We start from the raw sequence: 23,370 nt of genomic DNA, 5'->3' as shown, positions 1-23,370 counted from the left end.
TTCTGTTGCGAGTACAGACGTACAGTGGATAGCAAATGGTGAGTCATCGGGAGGTCTATGAGGGAAGAAGTAGCAATTGGTAAATAAGAAATTGTTAACGTGACCTTATCTATTTAACTATAATTACTAAACAAAGAAATATGTCACACAGTCAGCATATTTCGACAACTGTGGTAAATTTCAAGTGATCAGTATGTACGAATAACTCAGAATAGGAACATTTAAAGTCCAGATTACATGTACATATTTACATGGAGCTATCAGTTGCATATTCTGAAATGATTCCAGCTAAATAAAGGAAAACGATTTTACTTGATCACTTGGTTCACGCTGTGGACCCCATTTCGAAGCAATGAGAAACATTTGCATCTCTCAGAAAATTTCCCAAATCTTCTAGGTCTTCACTAAGCGTGTGTGTTGGAACAACTAAATATCTCAAAAAATACGCATCGTATGAAAAAAAGCTTCAGATGAAAAGATGTTTACAGAGGAGATATGTCTATGCTAATACTGGTCACCCCCCTAACCCACACCGTCCCCCCCCCCCCCCCCCCCCCCAGGGGAGAAGTAGTCTGTATTTTCAGGTGGAAACCCACTTCTTGTTGCGGATTCGGATTGTATGCCAAAAAAATATCTAGTTTATCCGAACCAGTTCTTTAGTTATTTTATATTCGTGGTAAATGGTGCTGTAATCGGTGCGAGAGCACGGCGGTTAGACGGAAGAACACACTGAAACCAGTCACCCAGAGCACCTACCTGATGTGATAGTATAATCACATCAGCCATGTGCTCTCCTTGTCGGTTAGCATTTTTAATTTTCACGTGGTATCCTAAATTCCTTTCCAGGAATGGGGCACACACATATTAAGTCCTTTGTGAGTTGTAGTTCACCAGTTCAGTTTACTTAAAATTAGTATTTATGTGAGAGGGGCAAAAGACATAACTACCGATATAATCCTAAAATATACTCCCAAAACATTTAGTAAAAATGCTTTTCGAGGACAAAAAGAACTAAAGTTTCGTAGTTTAGAGTCGACACGACCGAGCGAGACGGAAACACGCAGGAGGATAGCCTTTGAAATCGCCGTCCGGCCAGAGAAATTCAAGCTTACTGTGGTTTCCCTAACTCCCTCAAACCAAATGCTGCAATGATTTCTTTCAAAAGAACACGCTTTGTTTCTTTCCTCACTTTCCCTGTATCCGAGCATGTGCTACATCTCTTATGATCTTGACGTAGATAGCTCGTTAAACCCTAACGGTCCTTCCTTCCTTCCTTCCTTCCTTTCTTCCTTTCTACAGTTGGCACGTTCCAGTCTTAGCTGACACTCAAAGGAAGCTGCCGAGTAAGCTGAGAGGCAAATAACAAGCATTAAGGTGTATAACAAGAACAAAATAATAGAAACCAATATGAACTAATTTAGGCGTAGCTTATTATACATCCAATAAGAATGTGCAAAGCAATGTCACAAGCATATATAAGATGCAGTTAAATTAAACGAGACAGATGGGAAAAGTAAATTGTTCATTATTTCAAAACTGTTAATACAATCACTCCACTGTGACAGAAGACGGTCCATAACATCATGGGAAAATGAAACTTCCTGGCAAATTAAAACTGTGTGCCGGACCGAGACTCGAACTCGGGACCTTTGCCTTTCACGGGCAAGTGCTCTACCATCTGAGCTACCCAAGCACGACTCACGACCCGTCCTCACAGCTTCAATTCTGCCAGTACCTCAACTCCTACTTTCCAAACTTTACAGAAGCTCTCCTGCGAACCTTGCAGGAGACGAGGTACTGGCAGAATTGAAGCTGTGAGGACGGGTCGTGAGTCGTGCTTGGGTGGCTCAGATGGCAGAGCACTTGCCCGCAAAAGGCAAAGGTTCCGAGTTCGAGTCTCAGTCCGGCACACAGTTTTAATCTGCCAGGAAGTTTAATATCAGAGCACACTCCGCTGCAGAGTGAAAATCTCATTCTGGAATCATGGGAAAATGTTTGCGATTGCTTGCTGAACCATGAGCGTACCCAGGCATGTACTTCTTCGTCGGAAGCAAATTTGCCACAAATGTCTTTCTTCAGGGCTCCATAAATGTGGAAACCGCATGGGGAAGAGATCGGGATACTGTGTACGATATGAAACTTTCCCATTGAAACTTCTACACCGGTTCCACATCTTCTCTAGACTGTTTACAATACCCTGTAGAAGTTTCACTGGAAAGCCCTTACACAGTCTCGATACAGCCCCGACTCCATGTCTGTGGAGCCTTGAAAAAATAAATTTGTGGTCGTCGGTTACCTTCGGACGAATACGTGCAAGCCTGGTTACACTCTTAGTTCCGTAGACAACAGCAATCATTTTTCGATGTCACTGACTGTCTTGTCTCACAGTGAGATAAATGTATTAAGTTATGACTATTACTTTCGAAATAATAAACGGTTCACTTTTCCATCTGTCTTATTTTTATTTGACTGCCCCTTATACACACTGGCAGACAATAACACAAGTTCGGAACCATACCTAGCTTTTTATTTATTATTTTTTTAGATGATTCATAGAAACCAAGTACGTTAATCTCTTTCAAGGCGAGAGAATTCAAATTGTGTTACAGCTAGATCTTCCTTTCCTCAGAGCTTCTGTACCGTAGCGCTGCTTCACACTCGCAGCTGCAGCCTGAATCGAAGTGCTCTCGGTGATGCTACCGCATGAGACAAAGCGACTTATTACTCCGGGGATTTAATTGGGGACGTTCATTGTCGGAACCTTATTAATTTTGCTGCCTGCTACACAAAAGAAAATCATTCTAAATAAGCCAGTCTCGCTTTGATCCACGAGACAGGGTTAAACTTTCCATTACTCCAGTGTCAATCACGAGAGGCTTTTAGCAATCTAGCTACTTTCAGAGATATTCCCAGGTCCGACCACTGGAATGTAATATGTACGCCGTTTGCAGTGCCTACACGGACTCGAACTGACACGTAGCAACTTCCGCCAATAATACCCACACAACAAAACTGAAATAAAAGTTAGTGTCAATAAAGGAAAAAGTGTCACAAAAACCACTGTCAAATTTCCACGGAAGCGGTCGAATCTCTTTGCTTCAAACGTCACCAAGTCTGTTCTGTTTAGTGAACCACCAACCGTCGAGGTAGCTTCTGGCTCCGCTATCTTATGCAAGGGGTGTGCCTATCGGACGCATGCATGTTCACTCAGAGGCAAAAGTCGCCTAGAAAACCTCGAAGTGCCTAAGCAGGAATGCACACCAGCTCACGGAAACGCATTGGAGGTTGTTGTAGAATTGAAGTGCTGGAAGAACTTCGTTGGCTACTCAGAATCAACAACAATTGAGTCCAGAAAGAAGTTTCGCTACAGTCCCTCCGCTTCTAAGGGCACACCACACCTGCGTCTGAGGGCTGTCGGCTGGCTCCATACCGCTTAACGAAATGCTTCAACATTTAGGCATCCAGCGGAACCTAACCGGGAGCAGAATGCAGGTATTTTCATTGGCCATTTTCTGTTCTCGCTGCTAGCGCTTCCGTAACTTGCTGCTTCCTGACAGGATTTTAACAAGTTCCTCTGCAATGAGTGTTGGAAACACTCGATCTTGATCCGTCCTGGTGCATCCGGACCACTACCCGTTTAGGAGGATTAGGAAAATACCGGTCCATTACCTCCAGGGCGGAGCAAACTACTTTCTGTAGTGTAAACGATCCACAGGAACGAATGAACAGGTGCAGTCCGAAAATACTTTTAAACGGTATTAAGTTTAATGCAACTGTAAAAAATCGCTGCGTGGAACTGATTTACGCAGGGGTTCCTGAATTAGTAAAGTTTTGAACATTGTAGCGGGGGCCCGTGATTGAGGAGCGAGCAACCTACGACATTTGCATGCAGCGGTTGCGCCGGCCTTCACCGGCGTTTGCGCGCGTACCATACTAAGGCGGACTCTGATCTGCTTCCTGCTACTGCTACTCACTGCTTCTTTTCTACTCGTTTGGACTTCTGTACCGACGATAGTGTCTCAGAATGAGTTAAAACATACGGAGGCCGCATTAAAACAAAACGGTGATAAAATATAACTGAAATTCCAGAATCAACACTACGTAGAAGAAAACACCCTGTAAAATTTGACTTACTTCTTAGAATCTCAAATAGTAAGTGTAACTGGAATGTATCGACTAAAAGCTATCAATACATATAATTCTAGAATTTGTCTGCAAAGATTTTGTATGAAAATCGTAGTGAAAAATAAAAATTCGAATAACTGAATCAAACAAGCACGTTTGTATCCGATTTACGCAAAAACAGCTTCCGTACTTGCCAACGCATTTCAGTGACGTAGATACTATACCACAAGTAACCTAGGGTACTAATTTTTAAGAGTAGAGTTTGACTACGGTCTACCCTTTGCAGCGAATTATGTCCCCACATCGAAGTTAAATTGACCTAAAATATTCCTGTGGCAAATGTGATAACTTGCCATTGAAGGGAAGCCTCCAACGTCTGTGATTGTCAGCTGAAAATGAACGCTCCATGAATTTGCGCACTTCCCCAGATAGTGGCTAAAGATGTGCTCAAAACACAGATCGTCTCCCTTGTGTTGGCGGAATGGATGCTTCTGTTCATTCTGAACAAGTTCATATTGTCAGCCGCAAGTCATAAGCTAGCAGACGTTCTGTGGTTTCGGCGTGAGAATTTCCGTTCTTTAACTGTGTGTGTATGTAAATGTTACTATGGTCCAGATCGCGAACGTGGTTACCAGACTGGACTCCAGGTGAACCTTTGTGACTTACCTTTAACAAAAACTTCACATGTTTATAACAGATATTTGGTCTCTGTTTCATTAGAATGCTTAAGCTATGTGCCTACTCTTTTTGACTATTCGCAGTCTGATACCACCTGGACATTACAGACGATAGAAAAACCGGAGGCTCCGCGTTTAGTGCACATAGAAAATTACCAATTAATACGTTGCTGTAATGTGTGCTAAGAAATCATAGTTTACGTGCGGTCGGATTGCAAATGAAAGTTCTTCTAAATCATAGAGATAACAATCCTACAGAGAAAAATGGTGACGATAACGTACTTACGAACAGAATAAAAAAATCATGGCATGAAATTAGTTATACTGACGAGCCAAAATCTTGTGGCCTCTTGCTTAATACTGTGCTGGTCCACCTTCAGCGGAACGCAATACAGTAGTGATCTTGCGTGGTATTGAAGCGAAAAATCCTTTGTTGGTTTCCGGAGGTATGTGGCACTAGAGGTCTACTACACTCAGGTGTTATTAGAGAGTAGGCTGTGTGTAGACACCGCCCCCGTTCTCCCTCCCCCCCCCCCCCCTCCTTCACCATAATCCAACAAAAGCATGGAACCACACCACACTATATACGCACATTAGTCACATACAATTACCATACACAAAAAAGTAACTTTGACCTTTACGTAGGAAAGATGCCATTGTGCGCGAAGGACAGAAAAAAATTTCCAATTAGGCTGCTGAATCTGCGCTCCGGAGTCTCCCAGCCAAGAATGTCATAAGAATTAGTTTTTTCTCTCTTTTTTTTTTTTTTACCGAATGTTGCTCTCTCAACTTAGGAAATTTCGTTGCGAATGGCTTCTTTCGGTAGCAGCCGAGTAGGCTCGCATACAAAATTCCACAGGAACAAGAACAAGTTCTTGCAAGAGCTCTTCTCGAAATGACATCACTCCAAGAAATTCTATAAATTTTTGCGAAAGCTATAAAAAACATCCTGGACAACACAAAATGCCGGACGAATTCGCCAGCCAGTTATTTAGCGAGGGAGTTTGATGGATCTTCTCATTCACACGTCCACGATTCGTATGAGACAAGAGGTACAAATTTCTTGGTCATTTCGGTCGTGTGGTTCTTCGGGTCAGCGCAGTTGTAGAATGGGTATCTTCCTTGTTACTTTTGCCAAGAGTTTACCGTTAATTTCTCCGACAGACGATGAAATGCAGCATTGTACTTACAGGTTTACTGCTTGAATACGATTACCTTATTTCATTGCATGCTATTTTAAGACTTTAACTGACAATTGACAAGAGTCCGTGTTTGTACAGCTCACTGCTTTTGTAGTAGAGTAAGGGTTCGTCTCAATAGAATACGATTTCCAATGTGGTTCCGAACTTTGATTCTGTATAAAAGAGCTGCGCGGATGGTAAGCTCTTACACGTCACGAAAAGAGTCTAACATGTGAAACCTGAATTGACAAATACTTCAAGAAAACTGTTGCAGCATCATTCTTGGCCGTGTTATGTGGTTGTTTTCTTTGCCGTGCCTGCTATACTGGCTTAAGGGCTGGAGTTTTACCCATGAGAACAGGTGCTTTTATGCATTCCCAAAGGGCACTGATAGGGAAGAGCACCTTCCACATGGGTTGTTCTGTCTGCTAGAGCAACCAGAAAGTGACCAATGTAACTGCGTGCATTCAGCTTCTGCTCATGATGATGACCTGCTGAAAGGCTTGAATGTTAGTAAAATTCCACGAGTTTCTTGAATTACGCGAAGTCGACTGCAAACCTCTTTGGTATAGGAGGCACGTTGTGGGCCATCTCAGTGGGGGATGTTCCCAAAAGTGTTAAATATATCTGAAGCCAGGAGTTAACGATCCTTAGAGAGCCAGGAAGTTAGTTTTTCAATACGAAAATCCGACAAAAAGGCATTCTCGTACACGAGCGTGAAATTCTAAACAGGTCGTGTTTCATATCTTTAGAAAAGTGCTGTTAGAGTGCGTGTGCTAGGTAGTGGTAGGAGGCCTCTTACAGAGCATGAAGCAATTAGCTAGTTGAAGTTGGGATTTAAAGAAAGAGACAAGACATTATGATATTAACTTGCCGTTAAAAAGTTAAATTTATTTTCGACGGGGCTTAGAAAAACTTTAATCTTGTTAGTTGCTTGAATCCTCCTCCTCCGAGTATCTACAGCACTAAGAACTGCATGCATAAAATGTCATCTGGCGTCTGTATTTCGAAGATATGTATGTGTATTGACTGTGTGTCTGATAAAATTTCCCTCTTAGCAGCTAAAGATAATCTTCTGTCCGTTGACCGCGGAGACCTCAGACTCCTATCTCATTTCACAATAAGTGATAGTCCTTACGGAATCCCATCCAGTGAAACTTGTTGAAGAATCAAAGTAACTACTAACTCGTAAGGGATAGCGTGGCTGGCCATGGGAAATACGTGATATGGACAGAAAGGGCAGGACGCAAGAAAATTATTAAATCAGCATCGACCAGTGAACGGTACAAGCAACTTGCAACGCGATTATGGCTGATGCAGTAGGCACGTGGAGTCTCCCGTGGCGCAATCTGTTACTCCTCGGATTTTATACAAGACTGGTTCTAAAGCAATGGGAGCCAGTTCATGTCTAATAAAGATGGTACCAACTTCCGAACTATTTATTAAGCAATACTGTCGCGAACAAGCATCGTCTAAGGCTAGCAACAAACTGAACGAGCATCTCATGTCCGAACGGTCTTGGAGAGCGTATGGCCGTGTTTTTTATGGCTGCGGGGACACCTCAGTGGTGTGTCTACTCGGAGAGAAATGTTGTTCCTGCAGCTAACCTCAAGAGGAGCGGCGGTGGCAGCAGTTGTGACGATTACTACGGCTAATTTTCCGGAGGGTCGAGATAAACACCTCGCGCTTGGGTTGAGTAACCTGATGTGGAAGCAGAACAATGACCCGCCCGAGAAACGGGAAAACCGTCTCCTTCCGCAACTACGTGTCTGCGGTTCAGGTTCGAAGGCAGCTGTTTCGAATCTTATTGATTTACGCCAGCTTGTGGCTTTCTTAATTCAACTTACTGGCGGTTGCAAAAATTACAATGCCTTCATGACTCGGTACCCAGGCAACACACAGATGGCTCCAGATGGCTTAGGAAAATTGACGACAATGTGTAAATTTGCAGATAAAGTTAAGTGACTTAATTAATTAGGCAATTTGCCTGTGTTCATCCGTTGGAATCGCAGTATAATGTACTTAACAATTCTAATTAATACCCTTCCTGTGTTAGTTGAATTGAACACCTCATGAGGTCTCCCTCCCCCCCCCCCCTCTCTCTCTCTCTCTCTCTCTCTCTCTCTCTCTCTCTCTCTCTCTCTCTCTCTCTCTCTCTCTCTCTCTCTCTCACACTCGTATTTTGTGTGTGTGTGTGTGTGTGTGTGTGTGTGTGTGTGTGTGTGTGTATTGCAGCTGTTCTGTGTCAGGTGTTGTAACAGCTCGATTTAAAATATTCTAACCGTTAACACTGGTTTTTGAGACGTCTATCTCAAAACACACTGACGAAATTTGTTGCGAAAAAAATGCTGCTCCACAACAGATAGTAAGTTAATGCGGTACAAATTAGCTTCCTGAGAAGTTCTCTGTAATGGCAGCGAGTGCTGCTCTCGACACGTAACCTTGTTAGCGCGCAAGCATCTTTCATACAATAATGCACTCTCCAGTAACATGTGATCATCTGTCAAAAGCCTGCATAGCTACCTCTATCAGCGCGGACTGCTGCGAGGCGTTCAGGGAGTGTCAGTGAGTAGCGACAGGGATGTAGTTATCATGCCGCTTCAGTTTCGTGGCCACCTGCACTAGGTTTCTCGGTTAAGAATCCGTGGCACGAACATCTCGATTGACGTAGTCGCACAGATTTTCGATTAGTTTAAATGCGGGTAGCCTGGTGGCCAAGGGAGTACGATGCACTCACCCTGGTGCTTTTAGAGCCACGCATGTACACTGCGAGCTGTGCGAGACGTTGCATTGTCCTGCTGGTAGATTCTGTCGTGCCAAGAGGAAAACCAAACTGCATGTTGGGGTGAACATGCTCCCCAAGGATAGAGGCATACTTGTGTTGATCTACTGTATCTTCCAGAATGACATCAGCCTGAGAATTCCCTATAGCCCTGACCCTTTCGACGATTGTTTCCGGGTATTTGCTTTAGGACGTTTCACGCCGTACACGGCAACGGCCATCTGTCCAGTAAACGTGATTCACCTGAAAAGACCATCTGTAGTCACTCAGTGGCTTCCAGTTGCAGTACTGGCATGCAAATTCCAGCCTTCGTCACCGATGGACAACAATCGGCATTGGTGCATGAACCAGGTGCTTGCTGCGCTCGTTGAGGAGACAATATCGGTGCCCCCCTTGGTTCATCTGCGTGCACAGTTGCTCGAAAGCTGCACGTCTTTTCGCTCGTTCACATCGCAGCCGTCGTCCACCCCTGTCTTCTATGGACCTTGGTGAACTACAGTTCCCTCTTTGCCGGTTTAGGAAAGCGCCATTTTGCCATGCACGGTATACTCTAACCACGGCTGCACGCTAACAGTTTCGAAACTTAACCGTTTCCACCTTTGACCGAAAGCCTGTGATCATGCCCTTTTGGACGTCAGATAAATCGCTCGGTTTCAGCATTACAACGGCTGCACTGTTTTCCACATCCCCCAGACACACATTAGATGCCCTATACTGCTAGTGCTGCCAACTGCCGTCCGTGAGTGGTTATTGCACGTTCACGTCGAACATAGGCGTTGGTCGTGTTAATGTGAGCAGATGGTGTATTTGCTGGTGGGGTGTTGACTATAAAGTGTTAGTTGTTTACTGTACTAAAGCTTCGTGTTTTGACGTAAGGTGGACGTGTTTCAGGGAGATGCGGCGTGCTGCGCGGAGACGCGTCGCGAACTGTCGCTGGCGCGGCTGGCGCTGAGCACGCAAGAGTCCCGCTGGCGCCAGCTGCTCAGCGCCGAGGCGAGGCTGCGCCGGAGACAGCTCAACTCCGTGCTCACCGCCCTGCTGGGGCTGGAGCGGCGGCTGCGCTCAGAGCAGGCCAGCATCCGCGCGCAGCTCGCCGCCAGGGACAACCTCATCCGACAACAGGCACGTACTGCTCATTACCTCTTCAATGTTTGCCACTTAATGCCGGTGGCGTAACTAGGGTTGTATGGCGTCTGCCTGAATTAGATGTGACTTCGCTAGTAGCAGTGGACACAAATTTCCACTTTAAATAGCTGTGATCTAAGACATTTCTGAAAAGTGATTAAAGCCCCAGGAAAGTATTATCCCGCGATCTAACTGCCCTCCGGCATGGTTAGACACGCATAAGTAACGCAACGGAAATTCTCTTGACATCTAAAATCATCTGTTGATTGCGACCAAGTTATGTAACGTCATAGAACATAATTTCGATGACGAAACAGCTGCTGCCCTGGAGCTCTCGAGGCGAGCTTACCTTCCGAGATCTGAAAATACGACGCGCTATCAATAAGTAATGCAACACATCTTTTTCTGGATCAATGTCTGATAAAAAAAAATGTAGGATCTATTCTGGGACATCGTGGAATATTCCCGCGTCAGCCCCTACAGTTTCATGAAGTTTCGATAAGTGGAAGCGCTACACATGACTTCAAAATGGCGTCTATAAAGAAGGTGCGTTCCAAGCAGAGAGCTGTCACTGAGTTTCTTTTGACGGAAAACAAAAGAATGCAGATATTCATAGGCGCTAGAAGGATGCCTGTGGAGACCAGACAGTGAACAAAAGCACCGTGAGTCTTTAGGCGAGGAGTCTGTCATCGCAAAAAGGTCGCACAAACCTGTCCTATATCCCGCGTGCTGGACGGCCACACACGGCGGTGACTCGTACAGTGTTGGAACGTGCGAACGCGCACACTCAAGGTGAAAGACGGATGACAAACGCCTCGCTGCTCAAATGGACGTCTGTTAGTAGTGCTGACACTGGTGCACTCGAAGGTGCGTACCTGCCGGGTTCCTCGGAGCCTAACAGAAAACCATAATGAGCAAAGAGTTTGGCCCAATGGAAGATGCACTCCGCGGGAAGCAGTACGTGGATGATGGGGAGGTTTTTTGATGCATAAAGACTTCGACGTTGACCTGTAGAATGGTACAATATAGGCCTTCCTAGTAAGGTGGCGTAAGGCAGTCGCATCGAATGGAGTTTATGTTGAAAAAATATATGGTTTTGTTGCCAGAGGAGGGGGGAATAATTCGACGTATTGGAATCCTGAATAAAACCAATCTGCTTTCAGGAAAATAATGTTGCGTTAGTTACTGAACGCAACTTATAATTTACTACTGCAGCGAGTGCTTGTTTTTGAATTGTCGTTACGAGCAAAACCGATGCAGAGTAAAACACTGATTGAATTAGTCACGGAAGTATTTCGCTCAGTTACTTACGAACAGGCATACATGCAAGGCCGTGAAATAGCTCACCTCTGTTACCTCACTGATTTGCACTTTAACTGAATACACGAAGAATATGGAACTGAAGTAAAGGTATCAGATTTCGACTATGATTGTGCTTCAAGCAAACAAGTTACGTGAAACACATGCTGTCCTCAGTACACCCAGAAAAGAGTAGTTTTTCAAAATACATTTGGAAATCATGTAAAACACACAACCTATTTGGCAACTGAAATACCAGCTCGCTAAAACCGGTCACATAGAAGATACAACAGTAAAATGACAGAAATCTGTCCAATATTTATCATAGCAACTGCCACTCTGCTATTCATCCGTTAATATTGCCTAAGCTACTGCACAGTTCCGATACAGCTCGCAAAGTCGTAAAATAATCAGACAAATTACTTGATGTTCAGGAGTCGCCGTACAGAAAATACTATCGTAGAGTCTCAGTACCACTTCGTGAGTACAAACTATAAACTGCTTCTATTTATCGCATTCCATCTTTCTCAGTGCAAATGCAATACGGCCTCAAAGGCACACCATATCATAAACGATCAAAGCACAACTTCACTCCAAAACAGCCTAAACGGAACAGCTGAAGCGGAACACCTTGTTCTCCTGCCAAACTGGCAAGCCACGTGCGGTGACCACGCCATAACTACACATTGGCCGAACCAACTCTCGCTTCTAAGAGCTCAGCCACATACATTCGTGCATCAGAAGCAGCTGTCAATATGCGAAAGTCCATCAGTGTGCCACAGATATGAGTAAAGTTTGCTTGTGAGGCGAAGCCACGTAAAAACAGAATATACGGAAGATGGAAATTATAATGGAATCATTCCAGGGTCTTGCGGCCCATTGCGTGTCCTCATCGCTACTACCCTAAGGGGCAACGGTTTTGTGACAGGCAGAACAAACGAGCAATGCAAAAATGGAATAAAGAGGGTGAAGAAAGACAGAAGTAGAATTAGTGGACGAAAATGAAGGAGAAGAGCACTAGAATGGAAAAGGGGACTGAGATTGCGGGAACCAATGAAGAGAGTCTTAGTGGACTGTGTTGAGCAACTGCTTCGTAGGACGTAAGTGTCGCTAGTACGGATATGCTGTTTTGTTGTTTTCAGCTAATAGATGGACCACTTTAGTTATGCCAAGTGAGCCAAAGCGACGAAAGCATAAAGTGTGGTTTTCTTTGGTTACAGTTTTGCATTGACAGACAATGGAAGGAATCGCGTTTTTGTTCCAAGCAACGCTACTTTGAACAGCGTGTTGTGCCATGTTTTGGTGTGTAGCGCACAGAAAAGAACGGCATACCCTTTACTTAACTGTAAAATCGTGTGATGGGCAAGGAGTGGAGGGGGTGCTAAGTCGAAGTTTGCCCTGGGCGCCACTTACCTAGTTAAGCCGCTGCTTCATGTATAACGTGTATCAGGAAGTGGAGATGAAAATATTGGAATTTTTCTGAAGGTTTGTATTGTATTACCTTGGTTTCGTGCAGTCCATTTCTAACACAATTACTACTAACGTGAAACAGGCAACAAAATTCTTCATTCAAACGCTGTGCTAATGTTCCACCATTCTTCCTTCAGCACTTAAATTTCAGTGATGTCTGGGAACATATATCCACTCTTACATTACTTAAACTCCGTAACTATAAGAAAGTCCATCGATTTGAGATAGTAAGATGAATGCGCTAAATATCCTCACCCGAAATACTGCGGCAGTACTTCACATTTTGGCGACGGGAGTTATCGTGGAGTTAACAGTATGAAACTGAACTGCAGTAACTAATGGTTAGAGCTCAGAAATAAAAATCTGCGAGCGCTACCCACTCGTCACCAGAATACAAACCCTTGCTTGTTGTGCAACATTCCATTAACAACTTGGTCACTGCGCGCAACGGGAACACCATAACATAGAAACACCGCGTTAATATATTCGTGATGACATTTGTTAACTAAGAGTCACCTGATCATAGGAGAAGTTGTAGGAAGTAGGGTTCACAAAGGGAAGTCGACATCACAATGCTAAACGTTTGTTCAGATTCAAACCAACATAGAATCGTATTGTAATGTAACTCTTCAAAAACAAAGAAAATTAATATGAAATACTGAAGACAATAATGCCGGCCTCCGCCATCGCGAGATGGCGACAGGAATAGCATCTAGCCATCCTCCTCCACTAAAATTGCCAAATCCGGATTAACATACCCATCCCGTGAAGACGCAGGATGAGGCCAGGAAACAGAGGAAAACAGATGGATGATAAATGGCAAAATTGTAGGCAGAAGGGAATTCGAAGAAAGAGTGAAATATAAGGGAAAGGACAGGAGCTCTTGATAACCAATTGATACATGCTTCAGCATTACTCCGTGTACATTCACGAGAAGCAAATCATTATTTGGAAGGGACTTTGCAGGCAAAACAGTATCCTCTGGTATGTTGCGACAGATTTCGGATACATCGTAAAATACGCCACCAATCGAAGAGGAGAAAAAAGTTTTCAGAAGATTCCATCTTCTCTTAAAACATAACCATTTAAATGCTGCAGCCGACTGGCTCGTGCATAAAATTCTGTGATTATTGGCATCGCAGGTGATACATGCGGAAGATCATCACACGTCTATCATCGTGGTTTAAGCGTACTTCGCTCCCCCAGGGTGTCCCGGCCCTTGCAGTGCTACTTCCCTTTCTGTGCTAGCAAGTCTATCCTGTTTTGTTTTTTTTTCCCTCTGTTCGCCTAATTAACCACTATCATGTACTGACTGCACCGTCACTTTCGTAGCTTGTTCGGGTTCAAACAAGCTCTCCCATCATGCTTATGTGCATAGACCTCGTCATTCGGGTTCAAGCAAGCTCTCCCATCATGCTTATGTGCATAGACCTCGTCATTCGGGTTCAAGCAAGCTCTCCCATCATGCTTATGTGCATAGACCTCGTCATTCGGGTTCAAGCAAGCTCTCCCATCATGCTTATGTGCATAGACCTCGTCATTAGAGGTCTATTATCTAATCTATATATGGACCTCGACTATAGAGGTTCAAAAATTATCATGTACATGCACCTCAATACCCAGACACTGGGCATGAGGTCCGCATAAACCAGCACCACCCCCCCCCCCCCTTCCTTACCTAATCATGTACAGTCTTCGTATCCAAAATCATTAACAAAATCAAAACATGATCGGCACTAAGTTGCTCTGTCCTCAGACACTTTCTACAACTTCTCACTTCTCGCTATACAGTCTCCATTGTTGGGTTGGATATACGATTCCTCTTCCAAATCTTAAGGAAGTGTGGATCGTGCAGGGGAGGTCGCCCAACGTGGTGTACATCCCTCTTTTTGTGCTTTTCTATCTTCACATCCTTAATTTATATCACAGGTGACGATCCCATTGTGAGGGGGGAGGAGAGGGGTCGTAAAGTATCTGCACGGCGGTGCCCCCCCCCCCCTCCTGCCCACACAAGGGTCGTACTATGGGTGCGTAACCTGTAAAACTCCACGCATATACGAAGGCGTCTGTGCCCTTCGTGGCTAGGGCACGGGGACGCAAAGCGATGGTTAATCAACCAGGTTGTTGTTGCTTCTTACCCTTCACACCCCCAAGAGATACCGACAGCATGATACTCCAGTGAACCTATAGCAGTTCCTCCCACTACCCAACTGAGCTGCAACATCTCTTACGCATTTCCCTAGCTTTATGCACTGCCCTTAGTTCCCAGCATTGTGTGAACCCTATAATAATAAGGCTGACTATGACAGAACATCGGGTGTTTGCATGTATGGTCTACTGTCAACAAGTCACTTCATACAACTTTGGAGGATGTGGCTGTTCATGTGAAGAAATGTCTGGATTTTACTGTTAATAATGTGTATCTCTCTCACTGACGGTGAACTGTCACAGAATGTTGTCTGCACTGCCTTTTCGTCTCCTCCTCCTCCTCCTCCCCCTCCCTCATTTTGGGTAACTTCAACGGCCACAACCCTTTGTGGGTTGGAACTAAAACCAGTGATGGTTGTAAATCTATCGAAACTGATCTTTGCATTTTCGACCCCGGTCTTCTTCCCTTCATTCATCTTGGAGTCCACGGTGACCTGTGTGACTGTGATAATTTACGATCAACCTGTCCCTTCCTGAGCATCACCTACCTGAGATGGTCTCTCAACAACACTGAATGGAATGCCTTTGCCTCAGCTGTCGCTCTTCGCACCCCACCAAGTGGAGGTATTGATGTGGCTGCCAAGAGCACAACTGCAGCCATTCCATCGGCAGCGGAGTTAGTAGTCCCGTCTCTCTTTGGATTCTCCCACCGCCAACCTCCAGTTGGAAAACAGTACCTTGTACCTTGATGAACTTCAGAAATCGCTATACCTATTAGAGATCACAGATGGGCTATCCTACAGCCTAAGCAGACATTCATCAATGTAGCACCCCAGTGCCTTTAAACAGATCTGTCCCTGGGTTCATCACTGAATAAAACTACAGAAACAAGAATGCTGGGAACGGTTTGTTACTAGGCCGATTATTCTGTGGACACCAGTCCCCCGCAAGTGCTCCCAGTGTCTCCCTTAATGTCATTGTCTACACCGACACAGATGCTGTATACTGAACATTTTGTTCTGCATTATGCTCAAGCCTCTGCATCTGATAATTATCAGCTTACATTTCGTGTCCTCAAACTGCACATGGAGTGAACCCACTTAGTTTCACTACATGTCACCTAGCGCCATATAACACTCCGGTCAGTGAGTGGAATGCCTTAGTGCCTTTTCCCTTTATCCCTTCGCCCTTACGCGGCTCAAGGGTCAGACTGCACCCACAGCAAAACATGACAGTGTTTAATAAAGGATACCTTCTAAACACTATGGGCTGCACTTGAAATATTTACTTTCCAACTTGTATTTAGGTGTGTAGACCATAGTCAGTGGCGTTTGATACAGAGGAACAAACAACTATATGTGAATAAATTTTACAACAGAACTACTGTATACATAATAGCGGAAATAAAAGCCCACGTACATCTTGTAACTCTATAGCAGTGACATGCATGTCAGTTAGGAAGGATATCATATGCTATCCTATCATACTCATTGACATATGTTTCATTTCTGTAGAGATACGTAATGTAAGTAGACTCATACTTCTGCTATTGTATATACTGTATATACTGTTGAAATTGATGTATGTTCTGTCGTTTTTGTCTGTCACATGCAGTAGATGAGTTATTTACGCGACTACCAGTTCGACAAATAAACATTTAAAGCGTAACTCATGGTGTTAATAAGACGACCTTTAATAGTTATCTCAATTCTACCAATTGGTGGATAGCCAACTTCACGTCCTTGCCATTTTCAAATGTATGTGGAGCAAAGGTGTGTTTTCATGTCAGTGGTGAGAGAGTGGTCGTCCTGGTACTGAAACTGGGTGAACATCCCCTTGAGATGGACAGATATCGCCCAGTAAATCTTTTACTAATGTTCTCTGCAAGTTGGTCGAATGCATGGTGAGCCAACATCTGTGTTGGTACCTAAAGTTTTGGGGTCTTTAGTCTCCGTCCATGGGTGGTTTTCTCTAAGGCTGTTCTACTTGTGACAATTTCGTCTGCCTGGAATCAGCTGTTAGGTCAGTTTTTGCCCAATGCCAACACACATCACCGTCTTCAGCTTACAAAACGCTTAAGACACCACCTGGTCCACTCCTGATTTTTGTCTGTGCCATGTGAAAGGCGCTGTCCTGCGCCCTCACCCATGGCTTCTGGCTTCCAGCCACCAAGGCATGCATCATAAACTTCTGTCGCCATTGTTCTGTCCATCCACAACCAGAACTCTACCTCGATGATCAACTGCTCAGTGTGGTGGAATCTTCAGCCTTTTTGGGACTGGTATTCAATGTTCGACAGATGTCACTTCGCCAACTAAAGTGATCGTGCTGGTCACACCTTAGTACACTTCGCTGCGTCAGTAACATAAGCAGGGGTGCAGACCACTCCACCTCTTTGCGACTTCACAAAGCTCTGATCCTGTCCCACCTGTCGCCTCTTGTCAGGGAACAATCGCGTGCGCCGGCCGGAGTGGCCGAGCGGTTCTAGGCGCGACAGTCTGGAACCGCGCTACCGAAACAGTCACAGGTTTGAATCCTGCCTCGGGCATGGATGTGTGTGATGTCCTTAGGTTAGTTAGGTTTAAGTAGTTCTAAGTTCTAGGGGACTGATGACCTCAGCAGTTAAGTCCCATAGTACTCAGAGACATTTGAACCATATTTGAACAATCGCGTGCACCCTCAGGATGTGTACCGCGACATCGGATCTGTCTCGACCTATTCTTTGAACCAAAATGCTGATTTGACCCCATGGTTTCTCGCCATTTGTTCCTGGCTGTCCTTCATTTCTGGGTTACAAAGTGGTATACACTGACGGCTCTATGGTCGACAGACGAACTGGTTTTGCCGACACGTGCAAGGTACAGTGAACTAATTTCCCTGTCGAGCGGATGCAGTGCTTTCACTGCAGAATTGTTGGACATCATGTGAGTCCTCAGTCACTTTTGTTCTTGATTCTTGCACTGGCGGTACGTTCTTAATCGGCCGTCCCACCCAAAGTAGTCTTCTCGCTATCGACTGTTGCTACACTCGACACCCAATGGTTGTCACCATCCAGTATCTCCTGTCTGATTTTCATCAAGCTGGACGGTCGGTCGTCTTTGTCTGGACCACAGGTCACATTAGGGTCGTAGGGAACGAACGACCTGACCATTTAGCCACGTAAGCTACCAGGATGTCAATTTAGGAGGTTGGGGTTCTGGTACCAGACCTTTCGTCAGTTTGAGGCTCGGAACACGAATAGCTGTGCCCTGGTTTCTCTGTACTACTAGCAGGAAGGTGGACCACGACCACTGGTAGTATTCCCTTCGTGATTTTTCACAGAAAATCTACAGTTTCATTGACTTCGCATTGGCCACAAAAAGCTCGCCTACAGTCAAGTCAAGCGACATGAGGCACCACCCCACTGTCGGTTTGGCGTCTGTCTGATGGTGGCCCACGTCGTACTGGACTGCCCCAATTTGATCACCTTACAGCGAAACCTTCAACTTGCTGACACACTGCCTCTAGTGCTAGCGGACGATGCCACACCAGCTGTTAGAGTTTTACGTTTTTCCCATGTTTAAACTCCTCTCTGTGAGGTAGGACACATTGCCCTCGTCATCCTTTTGAGGTTCCCCGTCACCTGCTCCAACCCAGGGGGCCCATGGTTGCCGTTGCCCAGTGGCCCGGCCTGATCCTGCTCTTCCCACCTCTTTAATTCTTATTTTTTTACGTCTGTAGTTTGTTACTGTCATCTCTCTTGAGATTACATTAACTGTTTGCATTCTAGTTTTTCTTGTGATAATGGAGAGTGAGGAAACACTGTTCGAATACAGAGGATGCGTCTCACATCACATGACATATCCCAGGGGCCTCCAGCTGCTTTCTGCGCGGAGCAACTCACCCACCTACACACTCACCGCTTTCTCACTACTTCTTGCTTCTGTCTAGCGGATTTATTGATACTCTGTTACTATTGGGTTCTTCAGGCTTTGACTGTGTCCTTACTGTCGGGGACGTTCCCCAGCTTGACGCTTATGGGCAGGAGAGACTGATGACGTCATAATTTAGGCACTTTAACCCTATCTGCACTGCAATCACAACTTTTAATACATTCTCCATATACATTTGTAAAGACAGACAATGGCGATAAATTAGCGAGCAATTTGCGTTTATCATTTTGTAATGTGATTTATTATTAGTTCGCTAAAGAAAATTACAGAATTTGTTGATTCGCTACGAGTCAGCCCTGTCCATTGTCCGTAATTACAGAAGCTATTTTCGCAACTTTTCGAATCCAGGGAAATGTATCCCTTGCAATATTTTTATTACAAGACTAGGTCCTTGACTTTTGATTTGCGTTCCATTGTCTTCCAGCATTTCTAACAGAACAGACGCAGTTACTAGAAATAGATACTCTGTAATATTGTCTCTGCAATCTGAGAGTAAACAGACAATTCATCTGAATAAGTAATTATTTGATGAATAATTTATTGGAAATACTATGCGGATAAAATGTCAAAGATTAGGATCTCGTCGGGTTAATCTGTTTGCACGTATCACGAATTGAAAATGTGAAACTATGGGAAGAATTACTGAAGTAACAGTGTAATCTATCTTCGACTAGGAACAGTGTTAGCTGAAATACATGAACCTCTGAACAGCCTTATCGTTCTCTATGCCGCGCGGGATTAGCCGAGCGGTCTCAGGCGCTGCAGTCATGGACTGTGCGGATGGTCCCGGCGGAGGTTCGAGTCCTCCCACGGGCATGGGTGTGTGTGTTTGTCCTTAGGATAATTTAGGTTAAGTAGTGTGTAAGCTTAGGGACAGATGACTTTAGCAGTTAAGTCCCATAAGATTTCACACACATTTGAACATTTGAACATCATTCTCTATGTCCAGAATACATCCATCCCACATGAAGACAATCTTTCCATCCTTTCTGAATGATCGATTAGACTGCATCCTTCTGATCAGCATCCTTGACTCTAAATCACGGTACTTTACAGCTTATCTTCTACGGTAGTAAGTTGGTAACTTATTACTAAGACGTTTTAGCAGCTCATGTGTTAAATCCGGACGATAGATAACAATGTGCAGAAAGAAATAAGTTTCAACAGTCTCCATTGCAAGATTTTAAGTCAGAGACAGAGAAATTCCAGTTGTACATAAATATTTTCCTTTAAGACTCGGTTGCGAGTATAATGAAACGTACAGTTTCAGTAAAGGGTCACTTCCACGTGTTTGGCTATGACAGCACCGTACCATAGAGGATATGTATACTTCCTTTCATACAGTGTGGCAAGGAAGAACTACTTGAGATGGTACTTCACACTTGTCAGTAGTAAAAGTACGGATTCATGACACATCTGGGCAGAGTAAGAAGCAGTTTAGTATTGTCCAGTTGATTGTTTGCTCAAAAGTAATGGTTCGAACAGCGGGAGGTTTTGTGTAATTCACCGTCATTTGCCAGTACTACATATGGCTATTGATACAGTAATTCTATAAGTTATGAGAATAAATGTATTTTCTTTCTTACAGGCGCTAGAGATTGCAAGGCTACGTAGAGCAGCGAGAAGAACAAAGACGTTATCTTTACCCATCGAAAATTCCAACTCGCCTGGCTCCGCCTTAGCCACTGAAGAATCTCCGAAATGGAATGGACACCACGATTCACTGGAGTCCCTTTCTTCAAAAACGTCGGAAAGTGACACTGCTGTTGCCCTTAAACCGGCTGAGCCTACTAACAGCATTCTGAAAGAAGAACGCGACGAGAGTTGCCAGACGGAGGAGCACGATCACAGCTATCTCGGGCGGCACGAGGATTTTGCGGACAGAGATCTGTACAAAGTGTACAATCACAATCCTGTCCTGGAATGTGTCAATCAAATACTACTTCGTGACCAGGACGAAGGAGACGCTCACGAATACAAATTCTCTAACAGGGATAAGCTGAATGAAAAGGAAAGGAGGGTGAAATTCACGTACACGTGCTCCAGCATCGAAGAAGAACAAGAGGACCAGGAAGAACACGATGGCGTTACGGAAAAAGCGAATGAAAAGTCTCAGGCACCTGTAGGAGCTGCAACGCTGGAAAATCTGACAGAGAAGAAAAATGAGGAGGAATTCGATATTGTGAAGGAGGTGGAGAAAGTAGCAGCATTGCACAAGAAGGCTACCGAACTGAAGCTCGAACAGATGAGGTGGGCAATAAAGGAGAAGACACCGTCGCCCCCTACAAAAGCACAACATCTGGAAGAAAAAGCCTGTTTAATGATGTCGAGTCAAGGTCTCACTTTGGTCAGGAATGTGGAACTGGAAGAGGTGGACAAAAACGAAGCTCGCCACATTGATGAGAAGTCCGTCGAAACGCTTAAAAAGGAAGTGGGTAAGTCTGTTCTGAAGGAAGAAAATACAAAAGTAGCAAACGATTGCCTGGCGGCAGACAGCGGACGGAAAGAGGTTGAGAAGCTAAGCTGTGTCGATCAGAAAACGGGCTCGAGCAGTCTGAAGGACAGCAAGGCGACCTCGGCGCTGCCCAAGAGACCTATTCCCCCGGCGCTGCCTCCGAAACCGCCACAGCTGGGCAGTCTCTTGCTGATGCGGCGCCAGGGCAAGCTGGGGCCGGCGCGCGTCGGGATGTCGCAGGGATACGGCCAGGACTACTACGCGCCTCGCCAGCTGCAACTTCAGCGCCAGATCCTGAGCAACGGCAGCCTGGCCGTGGCGCGCGCGCACGACGACGCAGCGGCAGCGGCTGGCGCGGCGCGGCCTGCGCGCCAGCTGGCGCCGGATGACGTCTCGGCCATCAGAGTCGGCTGCTCCGTCTCCTCGCTCATCACAGGCTCCGCCGGCGGCAGCATCGTCACCGAGCTCACTCGCGGACAAGCCCAGGTAACTGCTGCTCATTTTGGGCCATATGATCAATATGTAAATCACTCAGCCCATCGGAATTAAAGAACCTTCAACATCGCAGCGCGTCGGCAATCGTTGGTTAATATATTAAAAAACTAAAAACCCGCCTCGATTGCGAAAAAAGCACCTAGTGTTTACCCAGGTTTCGGCGTAGATAACTACACCTTCCTCAGAAGAACAATAAAACCCACAAGTGCCTAAGAAGACATTTGTCAATGATTACAAGAACACCATAGCTATACAGCTGTAAACGAAAAAGAAAAGGAAAACACAAACAGTACATATGTACAAAGTCAAAACCACTACTTAACTTAATAGTGTACGCTCCACCTCACACCGGCCTATGTTCGATGGGCCATGACTCGCCATAAACCGCAGCTACAAATGGTCGCTCACTTACAAGCACGACCCGCTACCTATGCGCACGCGCAAGACAAGTGAAGTTACTTGAATGCGCATGCGCATACGAACACGAGAAAGATTATACATGGGTCAGGGCGCGGTTGGTCAAGCTGTTCATCTTTCTTTTTATCCTCATTTTCATTTTACGATGAAAGTGATTTTAGCCCGTTGAACACCTCAAGTTTTATTCCTATATCTTTATTACCACGACGTCTTTAGATTACGTCCCCTCAGCCCCCCCCCCCCAGGCTAACTACTGGCTTTAGGTATAGTTTTTAAGAGTTCTTCCTGTTGTCATAGGTAGCTTCATATATGTTTCTTTCCTAGCATAAGCAACCGGGTGCGGTTATTTTTAGGTTTCATCTCCAACTTAGCTCGTCACTTATTCTATCAATTCCATTTGTTGATATACGTTTATCCACGGTTGGGAATATATGGGCTATTTACCCCTGACCCATGTATAAACTTTCTCGTATTCGTATGCGCATGCGCATTCAAGTAACTTCACTTGTCTTGCGCGTGCGCATAGGTAGCGGGTCGTGCTTGTAAGTGAGCGACCATTTGTAGCTGCGGTTTATGGCGGATCATGGCCCATCGAACATAGGCCGGTGTGAGTTGGAGCGTACACTATTACGTTAAGTAGTGGTTTTGACTTTGTACGTATGTACTGTTTGTGTTTTCCTTTTCTTTTTCGTTTATAACTGTATAGCTATGGTGTTCTTTTAGTCATTGACAAAGGTCTTCTTAGGCACTTGTGGGTTTCATTGTTCTTCTGAGGAAGGTGTAGTTATCTACGCTGAAACCTGGGTAAACACTAGGTGGTTTTTTTCGCAATCGAGGCGGGTTTTTAGTTTTTTAATACATCGTAATTAACGTCTTCTTTTACTCCCTTTATCATTCGACGTAGTTCTGCTGTACTGTTCTGTGGATATTAAAAATCAGTGTCCCAAAAAGATAAGTCCTATTTCAAAAGTTTAAACTTGTAAATAAACATATTAAGACATGCAGGCATTTTCCCCCACAGTTGCTGATTGATATGCTTTATCATGTGGATTAAAAAAAATTCTCTTGCAACTGAAAGTTGCAAGAGAATTATACATATGAGCGGTGCCGAGCGTGTCCGACAGAACAGCCAACACTTGCGGTGAAGCAGCTACTACATATACATGAATGATTTGGGCGAAAGGAATGGAAAGGAAACGGGATGGGCAATGCAACGGCGAGCGTTCAAAATTTGTCTGACCGGGACTCCAACCCGAATGTTCCG

At 44.8% G+C, this 23,370-nt stretch overlaps 1 protein-coding gene across 1 annotated transcript in view; it reads left to right on the top strand.

The window, feature by feature from the left end:
* The window catches only part of LOC124554987, a 206,482-nt gene that overhangs the window by 174,035 nt on the left and 9,077 nt on the right, over positions 1–23,370 (top strand). Inside the window, exons 3-4 of the mRNA XM_047128728.1 lie at positions 9,657–9,887; positions 20,328–21,680. Of these exons, the coding sequence (XP_046984684.1) occupies positions 9,657–9,887; positions 20,328–21,680 (1,584 nt within the window). The remainder of the gene's footprint in view (positions 1–9,656; positions 9,888–20,327; positions 21,681–23,370) is intronic.

This window comes from Schistocerca americana, chromosome X (genome assembly GCF_021461395.2).
Source record: "Schistocerca americana isolate TAMUIC-IGC-003095 chromosome X, iqSchAmer2.1, whole genome shotgun sequence".
Lineage (NCBI taxonomy): Eukaryota > Metazoa > Arthropoda > Insecta > Orthoptera > Acrididae > Schistocerca > Schistocerca americana.
The sequence above is the reverse complement of the archived record's forward strand: the minus strand, read 5'-3'. Positions and strand labels throughout refer to the sequence as shown.